Source organism: Anoplophora glabripennis, unplaced genomic scaffold (assembly GCF_000390285.2).
Source record: "Anoplophora glabripennis isolate ALB-LARVAE unplaced genomic scaffold, Agla_2.0 scaffold78, whole genome shotgun sequence".
Lineage (NCBI taxonomy): Eukaryota > Metazoa > Arthropoda > Insecta > Coleoptera > Cerambycidae > Anoplophora > Anoplophora glabripennis.
In genome coordinates, this window is record NW_019416286.1 from 1,018,305 (window position 1) to 1,045,608 (window position 27,304).

Consider the following 27,304-nt stretch of genomic DNA (forward strand, 5'->3'; position numbering starts at 1 on the left):
AATGCACCCCTTTCAGTTTTTTAATTGTAGCTCGAAAACAAAGCAAAACTTCGCTATAGTTCATAGGGAAAATTATTTAGAGAATTGAATTTCCCATCGAAATGGCTTATTTAAAAAACAAAAGAAAAATTTTATGCAAAAAATCGTTAATAAACAATTTGAAAAAAAAGCATAAAAATTCGATTTTTTTTATTTTTTTTTACTTTTTTGCCTCTAGTTCTTTTTGAGTAAAGATAGCTATAGGCATCGCTTCATAGAAAAAAAAGTAGATAAAATTTCCTTCAAAATAAGAGGTTGCAAAGTATTTTTGGATGCAAGTTGACTGATATATGGCCGCTCAAACTTATAATTAGCTTAAACGTTTTTATTCTCATTTATTGCAAAAAAGGAGGGAAATGAGACGTTCAAGGATTTTCATCACATGACTCGTTCGAAGGGTCATTAAAAATGAAAAAATCGCGGGGTGCTATTAAATTAGGGGGTTGAAATTGAAGATAGGGGTGAAAATGCACTTTTACAGTTTTTGAAATATAGCACGAAAACGAAGCCAAAATTCGGTATTCGATATTCGGAATAATTTTGTAGAGAATTGAATTTTCCATCGAAATGACTTGTTTAAAAATTTAAAAGAAAAATTTTATGCAAAAAATCGTTAATAAACAATTTTTAAAAATGCAAAACATAAGATTTTTTTATTTTATTTACTCTTTTGACTTAGTTGTGAAAATCTTTGTTTATTATTAACAAATAAAACATTGAAATAATTTTGTATTGAGTGAAGAACCAATTTGTTGTAAAAATAATAAGAATTATAATCATTATTATGTTAAAAACGACGAAAATCTAAAAAATATTTAAGCTTGACCGGTTATAACTCAGTCAATATTAGTCCAAAAACTTGAAAATGCATCATTTTGAAGGGAATCTCATGTAGTTTTTTTGTACAGCAATTTTCTTTGCCTACTTCTACTAAAAAAAAAAATAGAGTAAAAAAAATGTAAAAAAAATAAAAAAATCGTATTTTTTTAAATTGTTTATTAACGATTTTTTGCATAAAATTTTCCTTTTAAATTTTTCAAATAAGCCATTTCGATGGGAAATTCAATTCTCTACAAAAGCTTTCCTATGAACAATACCGAAATTTTGCTTCATTTTCGTGCTATATTTAAGCAAACGAAAATAATATAAAAATTTTAGATTTATTAAAGATTTAGTTTAAAAGGCGGAATTATGACCTTGTTAGCAATGTGGCCTTATTTGGTATAGGCGTCCCATTTTAAAGGAAATAAAAAAATGTGTTGAATAAAAGTAGTAGCATTCATCGGGGGAAGAAATATTAAATTATTTTCCCAGAAAGCCTTTGAAGGATATCCAAAGGACAATTTTTTAAATCTTCATTCTTCTAATTGCTTCTTTTCTTCACTGAACAAGCGTTCTTAAAAAAATACCACAGAAAAGGAAGAGACAATAATTAAATAAAAATTTTGGTTGGTTATTTCACATCTGCAGTAAATTCTAATAACTTGTGAGAAATGCTAGATTATCAACCGAGTGAACTTGTTGACACGATTTTAATTCTAAGCGAATGCCATAAATATTATCGCAGGTAATTGTTTGCCAATAGAACTATTTCATGTCTATCAATTAGTATGTGTGACAGTCTACCAATATATAAATTAAAAATCTTAGTAACCGTCAATTTAAAGATTCTTAGCCACTGCTCTTGTTTTTTTTTTCTTTAATATTCTTGAACATACGTATTTTTTTTTAATTTATGTATGGTCATAGATAGGTCCGTAAAGAATTTTTCAAACTTTTTTCCAAAATTGTCAGCACATGCAGGCTGTTACAAATTCATGCATTATTAGACTTTTAATATCCATCACTTGACCATTCGATAAGTTGTTGCGTCAAAATTAAACCATTATTACAATTTTAACTTCATTATGACAAATTAATTCTTAAAAATGCATATGAACAACCAAAACTCCAGATGAATATTATACTTTGAAAAATTACAGTAAATGTTCAAAAACGTTTCCGTTTTGGCAAATGTTGAAAACGAAGATGAGCATATAATATGATCGGAATTTATTATGAAAGAACATGTCAGATGTAGGTATTTCTATAAATATCCCGAAAAAAAATAGATCGAAATTTGTTTGAATGAGCACGGGATTAAAACCATAATAATGTTTTATGTAACGTGTTATGGTAATAGTTTAACGACACTTACAGTGTACGATAATTCAATAAACAAAGAAATCTAAATAAAAAATTTAGATAAATTTGGAACGAATACACTGAAAATGAGTTTTTCGAGACAAAACGTCGGAATCTAGTTCAAGCTGAGGCAGTACAGTATTAGGGGTCATGAAGGCTTGCAAAAAATGTAATAAAATTTCCAGGGCCGTATTTAAATAGATGAATCTGATGATGGTACTGGAGAGACGAAACGTTACATATAAAAATTAATTATGCCATTCGATAGAGGGCAAAAAGTGGTCATGAGAAAGTGTTCTTATTTTTTAAATATCACCTCAAACAAAAACGGATTTCCAAAATTTAGGTTTTTTTCAAATATTTCAAAAACTAATCACGTTAGCCTTGATTTTTTTAAAGGCATAATGTTGGTTCCCTGATTATGCAACTTTGCCCCCATTTAAGCTACTTCGTCTTACCGTTTCCGAGATTCCTGTAGTGAGAAGCGAATTTGTAACAATCTGTATAAAGATTTTCAAAGCAATCATTAAAATGAATAGTGGTAAATTAATTTAAAATTATTTTTTAAAATTAACGAAATTAAGTAATTAAACACAATAAAAACTTAAATATTAAAAAATAAACTTAAATTTTAGATCTAGATATCATTGAAGGTTTCAACTGGACCTCTTTTTAATTGATTGATGAGAAGTGATCGAAAAGAGTCCTCGTTTACCCGAATCTGTTTATCTTTTGTAAACATTTATAAGTACGTACGGACATCTGTTTACAAGCTGTTTACAAAATCCCAGCACCCAATTACGAACGAAAAGTCAAGGTCGATACTTAAAATAGCAATTCCAGTCGCAATGCTAGTTATGAAAATATAAAAATTGTTTATATTTTTTAAAATTTGTAGTGATTTCTTTTTAAAAATTACTGGATTTTGGAAGCCTTTGTATAAAAATATTACATATAACTTTAAAACGGAAAACAGTAAAATGGAAGAATTTTTTTCCTAGAACTACCGCGACGAAGTAAACATACCTATTGTTTGAATTTTTAAAATTCTCACAATTAGTAGCGTAAAAGTTCTGACAATTTTAATTTCAGTCTCTCTCTCAGCATCTTCCATGTCTGTTTGATATATTTGTATGCTTTTTGTAATCAGTAAATCCGTTAGCTTTAAATGTTTGAAATAAAGTTTTATCAGTCTACATAAACTAATTATAAAATTAATATCCAAGTTAATAGCAGTTAATAGTGGGATTATTGACCAAATTTGAAAAAACACAATTTTCTGAATATCGATGTTTTGCCTCTTTATTGAGATATATTCAGGAATCGTAAATAGAACAAATAAAATCATTCCATTCTTTTCAATCTGTAATTTGTTTTTGTATTATTATTGAGTTAAATTCAAATTAATTCTATGAATTTTCTTAAAACTCTCATCTAACCTTTTGGTACCAGATATCTAGAAATGTTAAAGGAAGTACTCCATAGACAAGGTAGTCTACTAATACTAATATTGTAATTATTTATTATCGTAATTTTTATAAATTTTTCATTTCTGCCAAACGGTGTGAGTTATTGCTAGGCTCAGTTAGTGCACGTGCAGAGTCTAACAGAGCCGGCGCGAGGGTAGGTGGCCTTCACAGCTGACTCGCGTTTTGAACTGTTCAGTTATTGTATTGTAATTGTATTCGCCGTATGTATGTAAATAACTATTTATAAATAGTAACATAATTTACAATAACAACTATTAGTTGGAGGGAAAAGTGAAGTAAAATTCCAAAGAGAAAAGAAATAGAAGGAATTATTTCAAATGTGGTTTGATAGTGATCCCGAAGGTTACAGGGACATATGTATTAAAGGAAATTACCTGTTTTGTACTGTGTGTGAACGCATTATAAATTCTTGTTACATTATTGTCCAACGCTGAAGACTCTATATTTTACAAGTAAAATTTCAGCACCCTGTATTCCTTTAACTCAGTGAAGTTTTTTGTAGAATCTACGTAGCGACATCCGGATGTTATAATATACTTAAAAAACATATGTTTATGAATAAATATGTGAATAACAAAATACGTGCTGTAACAAATAATTCATTTTGAAGATCACACTCTACACTCATGACCCTACAAACATGCGTATCTGTGACATGGCGCAGACTGTGGTTATATGATCTTAAATACTTGAAACTGGGCTGAGTATTTGTTATAAAATTGATTGTGGCGAACATTTAGCATTTATTTAATAACAGATTAGCTTCACGTGTACTCAATCTTGATGAAACAGACGCAGCTAGTATTTACCGCAAATAATTATCATTAAAAATCACCAGCGCGCGATATGAGTTTCAAAAAGTTATTAGTCGGATTTGAGCTTTTATTATTATTTTTCGTATTAGTTTTTGCAAAAAACCATACGGAAGAAGACATAGACATGTGTAGTGATACTGATGATGACATACACAGTTATGTCGTTAATAAAATTGTTTCATGCGGATGTAATGGAACTGATTTATGTGTGAAGAAGTGCTGTAAATCAGGATTTTATCATTCTTACGTGGAAGATGTCTATAACAAAATATTCTCAAGGAATTGTACTCGCATGAAAAATCCATCTGAAGCCTTTAGAATACCTATATACGACGGTTTGAGAAAAGTTTATGAATTAAAAAATAAATTCATCATAGGGATGCTTAATTGCTCCAATCCAAAATGGCAGTATTTCAAGATGGAACCTAGGTTGTACCCAAAAGAAAAAGTTTATATTCAGCCGAATGGAAGCCTCTATTATCCCGCAAAAGATATGATGTATGGTAGTGACAGGTACTGCGTTGACGAAGAGGACGGTCTAACGTTTTATGTATGTTATACACCCGAGGATGCTGATAAAGTTTTTAACAGGAAACTTGTTGCTACAGGTACCTTTTATGAAATTTTTCTTAAATCACTCTCTATACAAGTGTAACTAAAATACGTGGTCAAACATTAATTGCGGGTTCTATATAACAAAATAACAAAAAAAGCGTCTATGTAAAGGTCTGTTTGCTTGCTTTTCAAACTGTTACATCCTATATCTCGAAAATAAACAATTTGCAGACACAAATTTAACCAAGTATTTTGGTTACTACCTATATCCATCTAGCCAAGGCTAAACATATTACATATATACATATATACACATGTAACATATATACGTTACAAGTTTTTGAAGTAGAAAAATCCGCTTATAAAATGTTTAGGACGTTTCAAAATGAAAGGTGTGCTCCATAGAAATCCAGCACAGTGTTATATAAGAAAGACTAGAATGTTGAAACACACAAAATTGGGTATTTTGCACTTGTGAAAAAAATTACTACCTACTCGTAATTGAAACTATATGATAAAAAGGTATACAGGGTGTGCCATTTAACACTCCCGCTGTCAATATCTCCAAAATGAAGAATTTTATTTTAGTTCCGGAAACTGGGGTTGTTAGGTCTCTCTAATAGTTTCAAATTGCAGTTAGAATTGTTAATTCAAATCTTTCTGTATTGATGACGTGGCGACAATTTTTTGATCCCTGGAACGTGGAAATGCGGTCCATCTGAAAGATCGTTACATTTTGAGTAATTTTTGTAATATTATTCACACCACATACTAACTAACAAACAATAAATTATAAAAAAAATTAAAATGATCAACTACAGAAAAAATGCCGAAGAACGTAATTTTGAACATTTATTATAATTTTTGTTTTAACTTACTTCAGTAACTACATCTACTTATCCGTTGTTATTTTAAATACTTTCTGTTACTTTTTCTGTAATTGATTATTGTTTTTTTTTTATAATTTATTGTTTATTGATTAGTATGTGATGTGAATAAAGTCATTATAAAAATATTTTAAAAGTATATTTTGTTTCAATGTGATTTAAATAAAATAATAGATTTTCCTGTTACATCATACATTGCATATTGAAGTCGACATGCCTCGAAAACAAGTAAATATAGGAAAAAACTTTATATTACAAAAATTACTCAAAATTTAACGATCTTTCAGATGGACTGCATTTCCAGGAATCAAAAAAAAATTTTTAGTATCGCCACGCCATCTATACAGGAAGATTTGAACTAACAGTTCTAACTGCAATTTGAAGCTATTCGAGGGATCTAACAACCCCAGTTTCCGAAACTAAAATAAATTTCTTAATGTCGGAGATAATAGGCTTTTTTTCGCGAGTGAAGTCGTATGTTGTAGTATGTGTAGTATGAGTGAATATTACGTTTTTGCGAGAATAGTCAGTCATTTAAACTACTATGTGACGTCACAAGTTTAGATCAAATGACTGAACTCTTCACCCTTCAGCTGAATATTCTGTTGGTATATTCAACTAGTATTGTCAGCTGGTAACTTAACCTTTTTCATTTTGACATTTTGTTTGAATGAGTATAAAAATCGTTCAGCAAAATGATGGATTCTGATATGGTTGTGGAAGTGGCCAGTTTAAATTTAAACTTTAGAGGCACAGATGTTTTAGTAAACATAGACGTTGAAACAGCAAATATTTTACTTGATGGTGAGATTAATTTTTTATATGGGACATATTTGCAATCCACTTTGCTTCAGGATTATCCTCTTTTTTTTGTGACCTAGGCCAGAGATAATATTGGTGGAACCATTTGTAATTGCAAGTATTTTTTGTATGAATTACATAAAAAACCGACCTAACCTTCCATTCTCTTACGATAACGATTATGTCGAATATTCGCATATCTTGCAACGTCAGAATCTACATACTTTTCACGCTTTTTAAATTTGCCACTTAAAAATATTCCAAAGAAAGCATTGATATATTCCTATAACACCAATTCCCACAACACTAGATTACTGGAAGCAATAAATGATGACAAATTATGGTTACTGGTTAGAACATGGAGACTATACATCTAGTCTCCATGGGTTAGAAGTTAAAACCCATATGTCAAAAGTCAAAGTCGTCAAAGTACATACTACATATCACTGAATAGTGAATATATACATTTTCGCCATCTGTTCAGGTTAGACAAGGTTAGAAATAAGATTAAAAGAGATACAAACAGTAACTACAAGTCAGACGTATTCACCAATATTCACTCGCGAAAAAAAGCCTATTGGCAGCGGCAGTGTTAAATGGCACACCCTGTATTTATTTTTTTTTGCTTATAAGAGAATGAATTACCACTTACGACTAAAATATAATATTTTCCACGGTGAACATATATCTTTTAACGAAATAGTGAAAAAAATTATTTAATATTTTTAATTTTTTATCGGGTCACAGTTTTCTGTGATAATTGACGATTCGATAAACACGCCTCTCCGTTATACGACACACAACAAAACGGTGATATTATCTGCTAGTATAAACTGTTAATTGAGTTGAGTAGTTGCTACAATTATAATGATAATATAACCACCTATTTAACATTTATTTAATAACGGGTTAATTTTTATTTATCAATCTTCAGTCTATGTGCAGCGGTCCGCGTGTATCGTACTTACTCCTCTCACATCTCCTACCTGTTAGATGAGTCTCTGCTACTTCTGCCAGTGTTCGTAACAGCTGAAAACCGGAAAGATACAGCATGACTTTCATTAAACTACCGCTTGTACTCGGACTTGTATCTTTCGTAACAGTTTTCGCTGATAACAGTACGGAAGAACTAATAGATATGTGTGGTGACACTGACGGCGTACCCAGTTATACAACCAATGAAATTGATACTTGTGGGTGTACAACAGCCGAATTGTGCCTGAGGAAGTGCTGTAAATCGGGATTTTACCATTTTCACGATGAAGATGCGTTCACCGGAAAATTTGTAAGTGTTTGTACCCGAATGGAAAATTCATCTGAAACGTTTAGCGTGCCTGTGTATGACGGCTTAAGGAATGTATCCGAATTTAAAGACAAATTCGTCATAGGGATGCTCAACTGCAACAATCCGCAGTGGCAGTATTTTAAGATGGACAATTTGAACCCTAAAGAAAGAGTTTACGTTCAGAAGAACGGAAGTCTGTATTATCCTGGAGTAAACAGAATGTACGGTATTGACAGGTACTGCGTTGATGAGGAAGACGGCTTGACGTTTTATTTGTGTTACACCCCCGAGAGCGCCGATAAAATTGTATCCAGAGGACTTGTTGCTACAGGTACTTTTCACATCAATTAAATCAAGGCTATAACTGCATTCCTAAGCTGCATAATAAAAATATTTTTATTTTATATCTTAAAAACCGCTATAGAGCAATTTACTGCAGCTCGAATTATGCGAAATGATCTTAACATTCCTGTTGTGGTTGCAACAGCTTCTACGTGAGATGTGTCTCTAAATGATATACACCGTGTCCCAAAATGATAGAACAAAATTCATATTTTTTTCCAGTTGAGATAAAAATCGCTGAAACAGATCAATTAGTAAATATAAATTGTCACTTTTCCGCAATATTTTTTTGAGACATGTTTAACAGACGTATGACATTTTTTTAATAGGACGCTCTATATTTTATAGTATAAATAGATAACCTTTCTAAAGACGAATTCAGTATAAGGTTATACCTACTTTTTTGTCATAGTTGTCAAAAAAATTTAAAAAATTGTCTTTTATGTCATACTGAGGACTATTTCAAACAATCATTGTCTCTTCTGTACTTTAAAAAACATAACTACTCTTTATTAATCTATTCCTACTTACTTTAAAGCTTTTTTTCTCAAAAAAATATCGATAAACACATAAAATTCATCAGAGTTTAAATTGAAATTTTAGTTGTGATTGGATACGGAGATAAAATTCGTAGTCAACACGAGGTATGTGATTTATTTCACCATAAGTATCAAGACCAGAAAATTAGTTAATTAGTTAATTAGTTAATTAGAGCTACAATAAGTAAAGTTTCAAAAAATTTGGAGAAACCGGGAACTATAAAAGGTATATCTGGATCAGGAAGGCGAAGAACAGTAAGCGGAAATGACCTTCAAAATGTGATGCTCGCCGTTACTGAGAATCCTCACTCAACCACTAGATCTATCTCAACCAACTTCAACTTGTCGAAGTCCTCAGTTCACAGAACTCTGGAGTCTCAAAAGTAGCATCCTTACAAAGTTACTACTTCTTACTAGAACTATGGGCAGATGACACAGACAGAAGATTACAGTTTTGCTAGGAAATTAGAAATTTATTTGAAAGACCACCCAACTTAAAAAATCACATAATTTTCACTGCCAAAGCAACTTTTTGCTTATAGTACAGTCATTGAAGCTTTTCACCTCCGAATTCTTCTGAACCGATCGACTTGAAATTTGGCAGATAGTTAGAGAAAAGGTCAATGAACATTAGTGACATAGCGCCGATTGACGCTTCCACCCTGTTGGGGGTGGAATTTTTTTTACAAAAATAACGCTGGAAATCGATAGAGAATCAAATTTTGAGCAAAAAATATACGAGGATTTTTTTTCGGAGAAATCAATAGTTTTTTAGTTATTCACGATGGAAAACTGGAATTTTGAGTGAAAAAAAACACTTTTTCAAAGTATTTTTCGCGAATAACTCAAAAACTAGGTACGCATTTTATTAAAGAAAGTGTAATGATAATGAACAAAAATGTAGCTTATAAATAAACAAAGTGTTGTACGATCTTTACAAAGCGAAATATGGTTAGTGGAACTTGTTTTGGGAGGAATACTCGAATCGATGTATTCAACGTCAAATAACGGAAAAATGATTAATTTTACGTGTATAACGCTCCTGGAGTTTTTTGTAGTACTCAAAAATACCTTCAAAATGAGTACTTATAAAAATTAATTAGAGCAAAATTGAAGGAGTGATCGTCAAAAACAGATGGGTTGCTCATATTTTTTAAGGAAAAATGAGCAGTAAACGCTGTACCATTTTCATCAGAATTAAAATTAATCGTAGACCCTTTACAATTAGTTTTGTTTTAGTGTTTTTCATACGGTCCTGAAGTTAGACCGATATAATGCGTATTTTTTTAATAATGTACGGTAAAAGTTGAAAACGTATTTTTCATTATTCAAAAAAAATTGCCTTATTTATATAATAACTCTGAAACTATGAAAGATACGTAAAAAATGATAGACAACAAAATTGTAGCTTTTTTTTCAACAAATATTGCTTTTTTTATTCCTATAGCATAAAAAATAAAGGAGATATCGCCGGTTGAAGTATCCATTTTAGTGAATAAACGACCTGTCTCGAGCCCTTCGATCTTTTCTCTTTAAAAAACGAAGGATTTAAAAGGTTTTATAAGCAAACTATCTTACAGCTCTTGAAATTATCTTTAAAATGCTCTTTTGTAGGATACTATAGCTTCAAAATTAACCGAGTTATGGTAAAAAAACCAATAACATTTTTTCGAAGCAAAATAGGCTTTCTGATTTTTGGAGCAAAATGTTAGGATTCAATAAAAATATTTTACATTAATATTGGTAAAAGGGTAGTTTATAAGAGTTGAAAATGGCAAAAGTAAAATATTCTTTCATAAACAATATAAGGGAATTTTTATTTTAAATTATTGCACTGTTATAGCATTCTAAGATTTAAAACGTAATTTTTTATCATTTTTTTTTAGCACAGGTGTAATTTATAAGTGTTGAAAAGTGTTATGAGACAAATTCTTTCATAAGCAATGAGGGAATTGCTACTGTTAAAGCATTCCAAGCTTTTAAAAAGTAATTTTTTATCATTTTTATCAATGCAGGGGTGTTTTTAGGAGTTAAAAGAGAAAAAATATTTTATTAGCTATAAGTTAACTTTTATTTTAAATAATAGCACGATTTAATCATTGCAAATCTTTAAAAAGTAATTTTTTATCATTATTTTTTGCATAGGGGTAGTTTTTAAGGGTTAAATGAAGGGTCGAAAAGATCAAATATGTGATAAAACGTGTTAGAGAACATGGAACATTATTTAATCTTTGTGCTTGAACAAGATTTTTATCAATAAAATGCTTAAAACTTAATTTTTCAATTTTTTTCACTTAAATGGGGGCCACTTTGAACATTTGCTGTAATAAAATAAAAAGTGGTACTAAATTATTGTTTTCATTCCTCCATTTTTTGACAACTATAGCAAAAAGGTAGGTATAACCTTATATCGCTAAATTTATCTTTAGAAGGGCTATCTATTTATACTATAAAATATATGCTATAATATAGCATCCTATTAAAAAAAAGACGGTAATGTTATAGGTCAGTAAAACTTACATATAAAAAAATAGAAGATATTGCAGAAAAGTGACGATTTCTATTTACTAATTGACCTGTTTCAGCGATTTTTTAAAATGTCAACTGGAAAAAATATGAATTTTATTTCATCATTTTGGGACACACAATAACACACAATATGATGCAACAGTAACCGATTAAATTAAGATGATGTTAGTTATATCGTCTTCCTAAAAGTCAAGAGGTTACTTTCACAACAAGATATATATTTAAAAAAAAATTATTTGAAAATCTAACACTACGTATCTTTAAAGATAAGAAATGTTGCAACATAACATTGCCAAATTTAATCAAGAAAAGGTTACAGAATTTTTGATGTTTTATTATCTTTATATGGGATGCATTAATTTAGAAAAATAATTTGTATAATGTTTAAAAAGAATTTAATAAAATCCGTAATTTAGATTTTTATATGAATCTTGTAGTGCTTATTTCAACCCCTTCCAAGAGGCAGGAAAAATTGTTGAGAAGTTGTTGAAATTTGTGTATTAATATACTTTTTTTTTGATCAAATTATAACCGCGGTTGCATATTTTTTGGGAACTTTGAGAGGAAATATTACTAAGATCATTATTATTCAAAACGTGTTCTTTTCAGGTGTAGATTCCATTTGCGCTACTTCTTTTGAGAACACCCTGTAGGTATATAAAAAAATATTTCCAACAATTTAGATTATTAATAAATAAACCTACTAACATTTCCAGCTTATCTCTGTCTGAGAAACGTAGAATTAATAATTCGCGTTTATAATAAATAATTGCAAAGCCTTGTTCTTGAACTTCCTTGTATTTGTATATTGATACATAATCGTGAAAGCAAAGCTAAACAAGAATAGAATGTAATTTAAGGTCATTTAAGTTTTTACACCTTTCCAAACTGAATTTTATTTTCGCAGGGAACTTTTATTTAAGGAATGATCAATACTAGAAATAGTAAGATGATAGCATATCTGTGAAATACGGAATTTCCAATGGAATTACTTAGAAATCTAGGTAGTCTGATTAGGTCGTGGCAACTGTTTTAGGAATAAAAAGGAAGTGTTTGTATATATCTCCGAAAGTAAACCATATAACCGCTAAATGGAGAAAGTTTAATTCCATTTTATTACTAATTTAATGGTACCTACTCGTTGACCGGTTGTTGCTGTTGAACGCTCGATATATTTTGAATTAAAAAATTCAGTCGCATTTTTCGAAAATCTACTGTTACCTTTTTATTTTTAAGAATTATCGCTAAAAAACACTGTCATACTTCTTTTTGTATAAAATTCATGTACTGTGATTTTTATTTCGACGTTTTGACTTCAAAAACTTTCAATTTTATTATCGAATTGACCCTGAACGAATATATCATTTTTTTAACTTTATAACGATTTAGCATGTGCAAAAGGAAATTCAATAATAACTAAAAGATAATCCTACCAAATACCATTTAATAAAATATTTTTTTAAAGTGGCACATCAAATTATATTAATGATTGCTTTAAGTTTATTTAGAAAAGCTTCAGACTAGAGATTCTGCCAATACAGATAATAATGAAAATCCGATATTATGTGGATCACCTTCAACTCAACGAGTTACATTGTTTTAAATAATTGTAAGAAAAAGTTTTCATGGTGATTTATAATTACAATTGAAATTATGAAAGAATTATAAGTATCGCAAGTAATCGGTAAAAAAACCTTCCAATTTAGACAATATAAAGAACTGTCTCCTGCAAAGTTTGCATAAATGGAATACAAAACTTAGTGAATATTGATAAAGAATCAATTGTCTAATGTTATGGCACACATTCAAAAACAATACAATAAATGCATTCAATTAAATAGAGATTTAGTTGAAAAATCAGAATTTAATTTAATTCATGTGTGTTAATTTTATTTTATTGTATTTTTTGTAAATTTTATGTTAATTTCTCGTTCATTTTTCTGTCTGTTTCATTGTATTTTGGTATAATGATGTCTATTAAACGTGTTATTAAATATTTGTTGTGATTGATTTATTATCGCATGGGTTACTAGATAAAAAGTTTCTTTATGCATAATAAACAATTTGACAGCAATTTAGCCGCAGAATCGTTAATGTTGAATATTTTTTCATGAAATTTGGTACAGATCCATTTCAGGGAACGCCGAATCCAGTGGCGTACGCAGATTTTTTCTAAAAAAATCGCTATTATGGATTCTGGATTTTTTCAGCCTCTGAATGTGATATAGTAGGCCTTAGTTTAAAAAAGAACTGGACGGCGCTTGGCCCCAAAATACACTTTTCCCGCCTCTACATTTCAAAAAAAATTTCGTCAAAATCGCTCCATAAATAAAAATGTTATGAAGGTGGCCCGCTTTGAAATGGGTCACTTTGTATGTTAATTCTTATAACACCAAATTGTGTTGACAAGCTCCTTTCTCTGTTAAATTCTAAAATCCACTCAAAAAGCTTGAATTTGCACTACGTCATTGTTTACTGTGTAATATCACACCAGTCCAACTGATTTGACTTGTAGGCCAATCAAAACTAATCTCGTAACACCTCAATACTCCCCCGTAATCCACAGAAACCTGATTGGAATTTCTTCCAGTATCCACTACCAGTTTTTTCCCGCGGATGCATTTCTTAACCACACGTTTCCAAGCAGTAAATGACTCGTCGCCATAGCAGTACGACTATGAGTGTGATTCTGCTTCTAACGCTACCGCTTCTGTTCTTATCGTCCAGTAGCGCAAGTAATGAATCAGTGAATTTATGCAGCAGTGATACTAACGTGAGTTATAACAGCTACACTACAGCTAGAACCGAAAATTGCGGATGTGAGAACAAAGTGTGCCTGCGGAAGTGTTGCCAAAATGGATTTTACCACCACCACGTCGAATATTACACTATTACACCTGAAAGTATTTGTAGAAAACACAATTCGACGTCTTTCGCTGTTCCTATATACGAGGGGGAAAAGAAAAAGTATGATTGGAATAATTCATTTGTCGTGGGAATGCTGCACTGCGGAAACGCAAAGTGGCAGTATTTCAAAATGAACAATTCCAATCCGAAACATAAGTTTTACGTACAAGAGAATGGAAGTTTATACTTTCCTCAGTCGATTGGTAAAATTTTTAACAAGGATAGGTACTGTGTCGACGAAGAAGATGGTCTGACAGTTTATTTGTGTTATCCGAATAAAGGTCAAGTGACCACCTTAGAAGGGGAAATTAATTCAATAGGTAAACCAAACTGTTATTATAAGTTTTAAGTGAGAGAAGGAAGGAAGCCTACTACTTGTTTCTATATTTTTATGCTGTAACGTATCCAACTATCTTCGTGTAATGCACATTAATTAAATAGTTACTTAATGTTTTATCTGAAGACTAAGAATTGTGCTTCTTTTTGCAACGCATGCATCTTTTATTATTAAATTTATTTATTATTATATACTTATATGGGACTTGAATAATTCTTATTATGGCAAATATGTGTAAAATACCTTTTGGGTCTGTCCATATTTCTTAGAAATTCTTGTTCTCTCCTCACCTTGAAATTTTAAATAATGTACCCACAAATTCATAAGTTTTTGCGTAAACATCTGAAACTAAAATTGGCAACCTTCAATATAAATATATATAATTTATAAAAAAACAAACCACTAACGCATACTTTTCATGACGTATATATAATTTTTTTATTGTTCGATGCTTGATTACTGAGGAACTGGATATAAATAGCTTTATAATTGCTTAATAATGCTAAAAACGGAATTTAAATGAACCATGAGAAAACAAGACAGCGGTTCAGATAAAGGCTAATTTATTCTATACCTTGAAAAATTGTACTATATGATGCTTCTTCTCAAGCTTATTTCTTCTTTAGAGACAAATATTAACGGTTTCCTCCTAACAATATTCCTTGAAACTATTATACAACTCTTGGTGGAACAACACTTAAAAATTAAAAATTCCTGGCACCATTTAACAAAATCTTTTCGGTTAGGAGTTGGTTGCCAAAATTGAATAAACATTTATAAACATTTTTCATTTCAAGACTTTTTTTAACGTCCTACACAATATTGTATTTGTACAGATAAATAAAAGAAATACAATTGTCAAAAGCAACAATGTTATAAAAAATTTTAATAAATTTGATTTCAAATATAAAAATTATTGTAACTGAAATGTTCTGTAGAGACTGTAAAAATACCTATATACATCTATTCTCTTTTAGGATAAATTGGTTATTTTTTAATTTGTAAACAGCAACTCCGCTATGTGCGTCTGGATTCGGACAAAAATATTTTTTTAGAGGTGTAAATTTTGATATATATGTAATATTTTTAAAGTAATACGGCAGTCATCATTTAGTATGCTTAGATGACAACCACTGTGTGATCTTTATTGTGTTGAGTTTAAAGTCCCTATAGACATTATCTATACCAACTATTATCTGACACTCCTACTGCGATCCAGACTGAACATATGAATGAAATACAAGCCATGAGTTTTTTTAACCATTGCACTGAATGTAATGAATAGTAAAGTATATTTGAGTCACCATTTTTTGCTACTAATAACACCTAATTTATTAAATTACATATTCACACGACATTCGTGAAAAAAAAAACAAACGTCCAGACACGATATAACGTATCTTTTGTACAAAATATTGATATTGATATTGAAATATTTATATTAATTTGGATATTTAAAATAGAAATATTTTGATAAAAAATAATTTAAAGAAATAAAGTATACATATACATGATTGTATGTATCTCTTCTGCGAATGCAGGAAAATTAATTACCTCGATTTTTATTATATGAAATCAAATATATAAAAAATTGTTCTTAAGGGCAAGGCGATTGTGTCAGTTAAAAATGTTTAAATTTATTACCGATGTTGCAAAATAGCAATAATTGATGAAAAAGAGGCAAATTAATCAAGTTTCTTGGATGATTTTTTTAAAATATTTTTATTCCTCCGAGGGCATTCGAACTTTGGTAAAAAAAACTTTAGAGTAAAATAAAAAAACATCAAATTTCATTAAAATCGGTTCGAAATAATTTTTTGAAAAAAATTTTGAAAAAAAATTTCGAATTTTGAAAATGCAAAATTAAGCAACTAGATACTTGAAAAGGAATTCGAATATCGTAATACCAACTGTCTAATTTTCACATATTTTGTTATAAACAAAGTTTATTATTTATGCATTAAATATACATTATTTTACCCTATGCTAAAAAATTTGTTTACGTATATTATTTTTTTTGTTAAATACAGATAAAATTAAGAAAAAAATAGTACTTACTTTAAAAATATAATTTTTGAAAAAAATTAAATTGCAAATTGATAAATGTAATCTAATTGTTTAAAAATAAAAAAAAAGAGTGTTAACTTTAAAAATTTACTGTGACTGTCCTAATCAACCGATTTCAATTTTTCAAAAACTATTTGAAAGGTTGAACGGTCTTTTCAATGTGAAAACATTTTCAAGTATCTAGATTCTTTATTTGAGGCTGTGCAACATTTTGAAAATTCGAAAAATTTGTTTCAAATTTTTCTTCTAAAAATTATTTTGCGAAAACTATCGAACCGATTTTAATGAAAGTCTATAGTTATTTTAAGTTATTTTGAACGTTAATAATAATGTTTAAAAGCATTTACTTATACAAAATTACTTTGACATTTTAAAATTACATAAACTATTAAAATAAGCTAATAGACATGACCTTTTATTTTTTCGTTACTTCCATTCGTTAGCTGTTCAATTTTTGATATCGTGAAATATTGCAACTATATTCCTTTGCATATTAATTCCCTTACACCTTTTAAGCCTACTTTTGCCCGTAAAAACACTAAAACAATATAAAATTTGTTTAAAAACTGTTTGCCAACTTTTGTATAAAACATTTATACAAATACCACTGCGCCTTTTGATTTCTCACAAACATTTGCCCGCAAGCAACTAGTCTGGACATATTTGTTCATAAACACGAGTATTGCAATTCTAAACTTTGAATGTTGTCATACTTTTATCATGTGCAATCAAAATAATTAATTTCATTAGCTATTAGTTTTTTATTAGCAAATGTTTCTTTTTGCATCAGATATTTGTTAAAAACATTGTTTGTAAATCTGGACTACGTGTAACATTTTGTATCTTGCAGCAAAGAATTTTAGAACCCGTTTCGCTTTAAATCTTTTTGTTTCTATATATATATTAACTGCAGAAGTTTATTACCTTGTACAATAAAAGTCATTCACATTAAAAGGTGCCTTTGGGGACTGGTCTAAATTTGTACTCAATTCGAACAGAGTGTAATATCTACATTTAAAAATGATTTTACCTATAAGTTTATACTAGTTTCCGCCATATTTTCTCCTAGGTTTGACATTCCAACAGTGGGAAATAACAGGGATTAGCATACTATTAGCATAAGATTGTCGTTTGGAAAGTCGTATTGGAAGGGAGATAAATGGAAGGCTTAGTCTACTTCCAACAGTGAACAGTTCAAAGTGCACCAAAGAACTATCCAGTTGTTGAAGAAAAAAGTTAAATAGTCACCTCATTTTTCTTACACGTCTGAGTAAATTGTCTCTATATTGAGAGACTGAGATTGAGAAACCTTATCAGTTTTTTTCAGCTAATATCTATTTGGAGTTATCGATATAAAAAATTACTACACTCAATTATATTCCTCAATTTCACGTTGTTTACTTGGATATTTAAATTATCAACACACGCAACATATTTTTGTTTGTAGTAGGGCAGTATTCGTTTAACGTCGTTTCTAGTCGCGGTATTTTTCATTCCACTTGATTTCAAAACGTGTTCTCTCCTCAGAAAGTTGAACAGTTACCTTACGAGGTGCGTAATACGAATGTTGCGGGTTTGTTTATCATCAACAGCTGCAAGAAAATGTTCTGCATAATTCGTTGCAGCGTTCTGTTAATTCTAGTGAATGAAATAGTAGCCATAGATCTATGTGGTAGCAATGATTCAGCAGGGATCAGTTCTTACTCAAGAGATGCAGAATCCCAACTATGCGGTTGCGAAACCAATAAATGCGTTAGGAAATGTTGCAAAATTGGATTTTCTATCAACGGAACGTCCTGCGTTAAAAATAATTCTAGCAGTGTTTTTAAGGTACCACTCTATACGGACAAAACGGTGGTACTGGGTGTTCTAGAAATTTGGAAAAGTCTTAAAGTCGGTGTAATGAAATGTCCTTTTTACCTCCTGAACAATTCTAGTCCTGGAGACGCTAATTATGTACAAGACAATGGTAACTTGTGGGTCTACAATGAGTTTGTTAGCAACGATTTATATTGCTTGGATGACTTAGAAGAGTTCAGGGTTTTTTTGTGCTTTCCTGAACCACAAAGGATTTTGGTTGTAGGTAGGAATATTATTTGCATTTAATTACTTTGAATATTTTCACATATTTTTTCAATAACAATATTGTTTACGAAGAAGAATAACTATTGTTATAAAATAATATTTAAACACAATAGCGACTTGTCGTCTAAATATTTTACAGTAAATGAAACTCAAATAAACAGATATTTAAGGTATGCAAAATGTTGCTTAAAATATTTAATTTTATTTTACTAAGCTGTTATAATGTATTAATTTTAATTTCAAATAAGGAGTTACAAAACATTAGGTAATAAAGTTCATTTTGATCATTTGTATTAGATTTTAATTAATATGAGCAACTAACTAATTCAGTTTAAATAAACGCAAAAGAACAATAATAAAATTGAGTATACAGGGTGTTACGAAATTCGCGGACACGAACTGTGGGATCATGTTAAGCTAGATAAGGTCATAAAAAAATGTCTTTATCATCTTTCAATCAGACCGATATTTTTCGATATACGGCAGTTTTAAATATCCAAAAATAATAAAAATTTTCAATTTTTAATTATTTGATAAACAATTATGACAAACGAATTGTTCAAAATTTCCACCACCTGCTGCTAAACATGCTTCAACACATTGTGCTTCTGCTTGAAAGGAGTTGCGTACCATCTCTGGCGTTATTTGTTGTAGGTAGGTACTGTTTGAAACAGACGTCTCTATAACAATTAATGACAATTCAGAAAGCATTTATACTTTGACATATTCATTAGAGTACAGTAAAAGTACCCGTCAATACAAACTGCAAAATAATAGGCCACAATTAATTATTCAAATCCTGAATATTACCATATGCTGATGGCTCTCGGAGCTTCAAATAATCGTACAGGTGAAGCAGTGCCGCTGGGTTGGCAGAGGCCGTCCATTTGCTTAACCACCTCGTTCTCCAGACCTAACGCAATGTGATTTTTTCTTTTGGGGCTTCCTAGAAACGTGGCAAATTTGAATATAATAAATAAATAAATAAATTAGAGCAGTAGCACAATGTGCTGAAGTATGTTTAACAGCAGACGGTGGCAATATTGAACAATTGTTGATACTCGTTTGTCGTAATTGTTTATCTAATGATTGAAAATTGAAATTTATAAATATATGTTTTTATTATTTTTGGATATTTGATACTGCTATATCTCGAAAAATACTGATCTGATTGAAAAATCATAAATACACTTTTTTATCACCTTATCTAACTTTATATGATCCCACAGTCCGTGTCCGCGAATTTCGTAACACCCTGTATATGGCAAAGGTCATAGAACGTATTATATACAGGGCGTCCCTGAAAAGTATGGGCAACGCGTGACCACAGGTTCCTTGGATGAAAATAAAAGTACTTAGCCTAACTTACCTATATACAAAAGTGCACGCCTACTGAGATATAGCCTTTCAAATATAGAACAGATAACCTAGTTTTTCTCAAATAATTTGAAAACTGTTTGTCTTAGAAACTTCAAATTTGGTACACATATTTTTTATAATAGAGCAATGCAAATATAGAATTTGTTGAAAATACATATACAATTCAGGGACACTCTGTATAAAAGTAATTTAAAGTGTTATTCTAAAGGAATCCGTTTCTATAGTTACAGATATCATTTCATGTTTATTCTATTATTACTTACCGCATCTCAGAATAGGCATCAGATTTATTGGAACAGTTTTACAGACAAATAAAATTTTTTTGTCAAAGGCTCTCCCAAAGATTGATTTTTAAGATTCAAAAAATTGCTTGTAATTGTTAGAATAGACAAGCACAAAGGTTACATTAAAAAAACTATAATTTGAGGAATAAAAAAATTAGAAGTGTAGGATAACGTAGTGATGTGTGAATGAATTGAAACATCGGCTAAGTATTCTGTCCAAAAGCAACGTTTTAACTTGTTTAATTTTATTCACATCATTTTAAGTTTTGTGAAAAATTCTGAAAATAACTTGAAAGTAACATATTTACAAGCGCTAGGTCGAGCAATACGCACTGTACATCGGTCCCGCCCGCTAGTTTTTGCAAAGAGGACATCGAAGTATCAGATAAGTGGCTATCGAGCAGTCAGCTAGACGAGATGTATCGGGTTTGTTGATAGTGACAGACAAAACCATGTCTTATTTTGGTTTGCTTATAACTCACTTAATGTTGTTGAGTTTAGTGAATGGAATGTTTACATTTGACTTATGCACGGAAGACAATTCCACGGCGGTTAGTTCTTATTACGCGAAAAACGTAACGACGGAACACTGCGGCTGTGAATCAAAATCGTGCGTTAGGAAATGTTGCAAACCCGGGTTCTTCTATCGTGCGAAATTCTGCTGGAGAAACAATTCCAGTGGTCAATTTAAAATTCCGGTGCATGTAAAGCAGACTGTCGTAAGGGGTAAGTTAGGAAGAGGCGGACAATTTTTAGTGGGTCTCATGAACTGTAGATATTTTCGATTAAACCCATTGCTTCCTACTGATAAGTTTTATGTGCAACAAGACGGTACATTGTGGGTGCCAAACTACAGAGAGTATTATAAGAACTCCGAATACTGCATAGACGAACTGTTTGGAGGGTCCATCCTTTTGTGTTTTCCCGATGATCGATCGAGAGGCAGGGAAATAAATGTTGTAGGTATGAACTGAAAATATTCATAAATTCGTAAGTCTTATTTACATGATATAAATATAACAAAAATCCTATGACTCAATATTAATTGGGATTTTATAACCTTGATAGATCATTACATACATTGCTCTTGAAAAGTTATTAACAAAAATGTATGACTAGCGGAGAACATGTTCAGTAATGATTATGTTAAATTTGAGGACAAAACTAAAAAAATCACGGGATAAGAAAACCCGTATGAATTACTCCAAAGATTACTCTTATATTAAAAATAAAGAAAATACCTTCCTGTTAGGAAGGAAAGCTTAAATTATGTCTGATTTCATTTCGAAAGGCACCCGTACAGACAAAAAGAAAACAAAAAATATATTCATCCTTAAATTCAAATTTCATTGCAGTTCAACTTTATTAAATACTATTTAATATAATTATTGTTTTCTCCAACTTTTTTCATATTTTTATGGACATGCTCAATGCCACCATCCAAGTCCGTTTTGTTATGGGAATATTTCCTGTCACTGTCGTTGTGATGTGGGAATCTGAAGAATTTCTGTGAATAGTTTACTTTTCATATTACAACTAAGTTGTTTACTTTGTTTGATTGTCTAATTTGAGAAACCCATTACAGATGTACTTACTTATAACCTGGACTCTAAATAAACGTGTTGCAAGAAAACATATGTTTATAATAGTTTGGGAGATTACTTTTTAAAGAAGATTCAGTAAAATATAATATGGATGTATTTGCTGACTACTTTTAAATAAATTTCAAAACACTAATTAATTAGATAAAATTTGACAGACAAAAAAATAATAGTATAGAAAAAAAATGTGATTGATGAAAATTAAGTAGATACGTTAATTTGTTAAACGCTCCTACTTGCGTTATTAGTGGATACGGAAATAGCCAACTTGTAACACTCTGCTTTATTAATATGACCTATACACGGAATACACCAAAGGCGTCTTCTTCAATTCAGCAAGAAAATATACCTATAATAGAATTCCTAAAAACTTTTTGGTATACATATATTATCACTAGACTAAGAATGCGTTTTGAAAGGATACTTTCAAGTATTTTTTATAGAAATATATTTTAAGATCAGCGAAATATGTTTTGTGAAAAATATATCAAGTAATAGTAAGATATAACCTATACAAAACGTGTTATATCGCTACTTCATGTACCTAGCAGAGAGCAACCTACTAATCTGTAGATACTATGAAAACAAGACCAGTGTCGCAGAGCATCTCACACATAGCCTGTTGATAAATAAACATCCAAATACTAGTGATCGTTTAACGAGGTTTATCTGATTTGGAATTGACGAACAAATATTCATAAAAAAATTAATATAAGCTTATTAATATGAAGAAAATCCTCTAAAAAAAATTATGACTATTTTGGATGCCTTAGAGACGAGATATTAATAAAATAATTTTTCACGATTTTGTACAGATTCTTATGAGAATGCAAATTTTGTTGGTCTTTCCATTTAGAATGCGCAACATTAACGAACAGTTTCCACAGCAACTTGTATAAATAGGAAAGCTAGCGCAGCTCGTAGAAATCGATTAGGTACTTGTAAGATACATAATTTATAATAATTCTCCTTCAAACTGCTGTCGTTGACTAACATAACCTCCATATGCGTGATAGCGGCAACACCGCGGTTCTCGTCGTAACGTATTATTTGAAATTCGCAGGTGTGACATATGATATTTCAAGCTTAGGCATCCAAACAAAGCCAGCCAAGTGCAACGTTGCCAAATAAGCGAATGTACAGAAACTCTCGTTAGACTTTAGACGTACTTTGTACGTTATATCTCACCCATACTAAAACCAGTTGGTAATGTTGGTTGGTTGCTATTTTGCAACATCGGTAACAAATTTAAACATTTTTAACTTACAGTGTATTGTGCAAAATTCAATTTTAAAACTATTTTTCCTCTTCAATGTTCTTTCAAAATACATAGGTTCCAATATATAAGTAAAAAACTCGAATAAAATAGATATTTTTAAAAAAATTTTTAAACATTGCAATTTTGAAAATGTTGCGGACCTCGCCCAGATCTAGGGATCTACACTTTTATTATGTGAGTTGTACTGAAGGTATTCCAGCAAAAATTAGCTTGCCCCCTCTTACATCCAAGAAGTATATTTCGACAGATCCGCCCTGGTCTATTAGCTGCTTGCTAGATGTTGATAGTGTAATTCAATGCTGCTCGTGGTTTTATACTGCAAAGTAGTTGTTCAAATCAGTGTCTGTAATATGCTTTAAAACTTTCTAAATACCTGTTTTCCTCGTATCGATATATTTACTGCTGAATTGGTGATTTACATATGGGAATTACCGAGAGAATTTCTTTTATGTATTATTATATATAATTATATATGCATTTTATTTCAAGTCAGCTAATAAAAATGTTTACCATTAACACACCTTAATACCTAGGTGATAATTAATTACGGTGGACAGGAAGAGGAAACTTTATTAATTAAAATCTTGAAACTTGTGGTCTTTATAAAACATTAATAAACAGGTAAACATCAATTATGCGATGTTCTAATTAAAATGAAAAAATCCCTGCAAAATTTAATTATTTTAAATCACAATTATTTTATAATTCCCCATAAACGTTAGAATCAGATTTCTAATAAACATTTAATATACATAGTAAAAATAGGATAACAATCAGTGCGTAACTTTTATAACCAACCCATAGTTAACTGTAATAAAGTTCGTCGGAATTGGGTGTACAACGTGTGGACATGTCTATAAAGCGAACCAGACCAAATAAATTTTTATGGGAATTTAACGAATTTAGCAAATATGCGAGCATGATTGATTGCATCCTTAATCGTCTCATATTTGTTTTTTAGGTATAAATAAGTCATATACTAACACAATTCAGTAAATTACTTGTATCAAACTGATTAAGGCTTTCTGTGTCGCTATAGTTCCCCTTCACCAAGAGAAGAAACTTGACTGGGCCAATATTAGGGGAGGTGTGTTCACCTTTCCAGGTAGGTTAAATATCTAGGATTGATACTGAATGCCAAGCTGACCTGGAATCCACACTTTCAAAAAATGACAAGTATAAGGTGAGGCAGACATTGTGAATATGTCGTCGCTTTATCTGTAGATCCTGGGTACTGAAACCAAGAAACCTGGATGTATACCTAGATAGTAAGATTTAGGGTAACAAACAGCGAGGGAAAAACTGAATAAAATTCAGATATTGGCCTGTTGGGAATAAAGAGGACCAATTCATCGACCTCGACAGCCAGTAGTAATGCTAAATTAGTCACCGTTCATATAGTAGTGGAGAGAGAAGCATGGTTAGCCGCATACTGACTCGGAAATAATAACGACTAAAGAGGAATTCCCTATTCAAGGTTTCACTTCCATAACCCATTCGAGACTTGAATAGTTTGATACTCTGGAAAGATGAAGCCTTACGGATGGATCCAAAGTAGCCAGGAGGGTGAGTGTACATGGACTCAAACCCAGATGGATGCAAGCCACTGTCTGGAGTAGTTTCCCACTGAATTTCAAGCGGAAATATTCGCGATAATGGCGTGTTTAGCAGAGAATGTTCGTAGAAGACATAAAAATAACCTCATATACATATTCTATGGTCGTCAAGCCACAATTAAGGCTTTAGACACGTACAAAGTAAATTCAAAACTTTTCTAGAAATGTTTGCAAATGCTGATTGAACTGGCACTAATACAGTTAGACTGTGTTGGGTACCAGGATACAAGGGCATTAACGGAAATGAAAAAGCGAATGAACTTGCTAGGAAGGGATCTGAAACATATTTCAGTGGTACAGAGCCCTGTAGCACCTCTCCAGTGTGGTCTTATAACGGATGCAAGATTTTTGGTTGGGCAAAACCATTTTCATAAAAAATAACTCTTCACTGATTATTATTAGCAATAATTTTTTTCACATGTGATAAAAGAAGAAAGAAGAAAAAAGAAGAAAGAAAGAAATAAGTAATATAATATTTCACTTAATCATTGTCATCTGTGTTGCTAAAAATAATTCATAATTTGTTGTGTTCGGTTCATTTTGAAATAAAATAAAGTTTTTTTATTTTAAACTTGTTTTTAACGATTTCTTAGAAAAATCTATGAAATTTATTCAAAAATTGAATATTGTTCAATTTTGTAGATAATAAAAACATGGATTCAATAATATTTAAAAATGTCTATATGTATAAAATTGTCTAATAATTCAGGTTATTTTTCCACAGTTTTCTGACGTCGCAAACAAGCATACAAATCACGGCTGTCGCGTCTAGAAGGCGTTTATATCGGTACGCCCTATCTACCAAAGCCTAAATTAAAAGACTTTTGAAATTTGTTGTGCAATGTTAAATTGTTGAACATATTTCTGTTTCTTTCATTATATTCAAAATTTAAAGTAAATTATAAATATATTTAATAATATTTAAAGAAATACATAATATACTGTTCAACATTATCGAGTGCCAAAGGCGTCTTAAGCGAAGTGTTGATAGTTAAAAGTAAATAGACATTTTTAAAGCCTACATCCTCTTATATTCGTCTTACCAGCAAAACTGGTCTTGAGTGCAAAAAGGAATCAACATTCATCTCTTAAGATTGATAACCACTTACACACAAGATGTATTTATAGAAATATTGCAACGAATAGGTACTTTTAACAAAGATGTTATTAATAATATATTAACTTTCTTATTTTCTCTGATAATTAAATTTATATATCTACACGTATGGACGTGGCTCTTATGCTACGTTGCAAGTGAAAAACTAAAATGGCCTTAAATTAACACAACTGATTAATTTTGACATTTTTGTGCGTCTTTCTTTTCTCGTCCTCGAATTTGTCCGGCAAAGTAACACACAATTAAACACAAATACAAATATTGTATACTTATACCAAATATTTAAGTGAATGAATAGGTATGAATACTTTCCCAAGCATTATTATACCCCTATAGTTCATTATATTGAAATATAGTTATATATAATTTGCCATATGCTACAAACATTCCCTCCACTATGTGTGAAAACATTTTTTATCTTATCGTCAAATAGAATAGCTTCTGTGTAAATTGAACTCGATTGAGTATGAAATTTATATCAAATTGTATTAAGACACCAACTGTTACATTAATTGGTTGCTGTTTTCCAGATAAACGACAGATGTACTCGATATCTAGAAAAGAATGTTTGTTGCTGTTATAATGTAAAGATAATGGTTAATACAAATATTAATTCATATACAACTATCCACTAGATATTAGTTATTCCTTCTATTGATAAGTACATTAGTATAAAGAAAGCAGTGAATACCTATACTAACTTTTAATTAACTGAAAAATATTGTGTTTACTGGTCCCAAATTACTAACTGTCATATACTTATTGTTTTAAAGCTCCGACTGCAATCGATAAATCTTGAATGAATTTTATTATGTTTGTAAAAGTATTATGTGTATGCGAAGAGCGGAAAAACGCACGGAAGGCACGCTGTGACGTCATACCACCCACTCGTGGCTAAGTCGCACATATGATATAATGTATCTCTAGCTATGGAAGTAAATAAAAATAAGTAAATTTAAGCCCTCAGCGCTAGTTAAAAAAGACATCACATTTTGATAGCAAAAGATTGACTTTCAAACGTTGACTGAGAAAAGAATAAGCGGCGTGTAAAAAGAGAGGAATGATCCTACTATAGAAAGAATACAAGAGATGACTCTTGTATATAGATGCGTTGGATGCGTTGCGATTTTTTTAATACATCTTTCAAACCGATATTTATTGCATA

At 30.6% G+C, this 27,304-nt stretch overlaps 1 protein-coding gene across 11 annotated transcripts in view; it reads left to right on the forward strand.

The window, feature by feature from the left end:
- The window catches only part of LOC108907945 (G-protein coupled receptor Mth2-like), a 74,845-nt gene that overhangs the window by 37,468 nt on the left and 10,073 nt on the right, over nucleotides 1-27,304 (forward strand). The window contains exon 1 of one of the 11 annotated variants that reach the window (XM_018711807.2): nucleotides 4,634-5,136. The exons of 7 other annotated variants lie outside the window; for them this stretch is intronic. In XM_018711807.2, the coding sequence (XP_018567323.1) occupies nucleotides 4,653-5,136 (484 nt within the window). In that variant the 5' untranslated portion in view covers nucleotides 4,634-4,652. Of the gene's footprint in view, nucleotides 1-4,633; nucleotides 5,137-7,711; nucleotides 8,388-14,099; nucleotides 14,694-18,364; nucleotides 18,861-27,304 lie in introns of those variants that run through there. 3 more of the 11 variants (XM_018711800.2, XM_018711799.2, XM_018711808.2) reach the window with 3 other exon arrangements.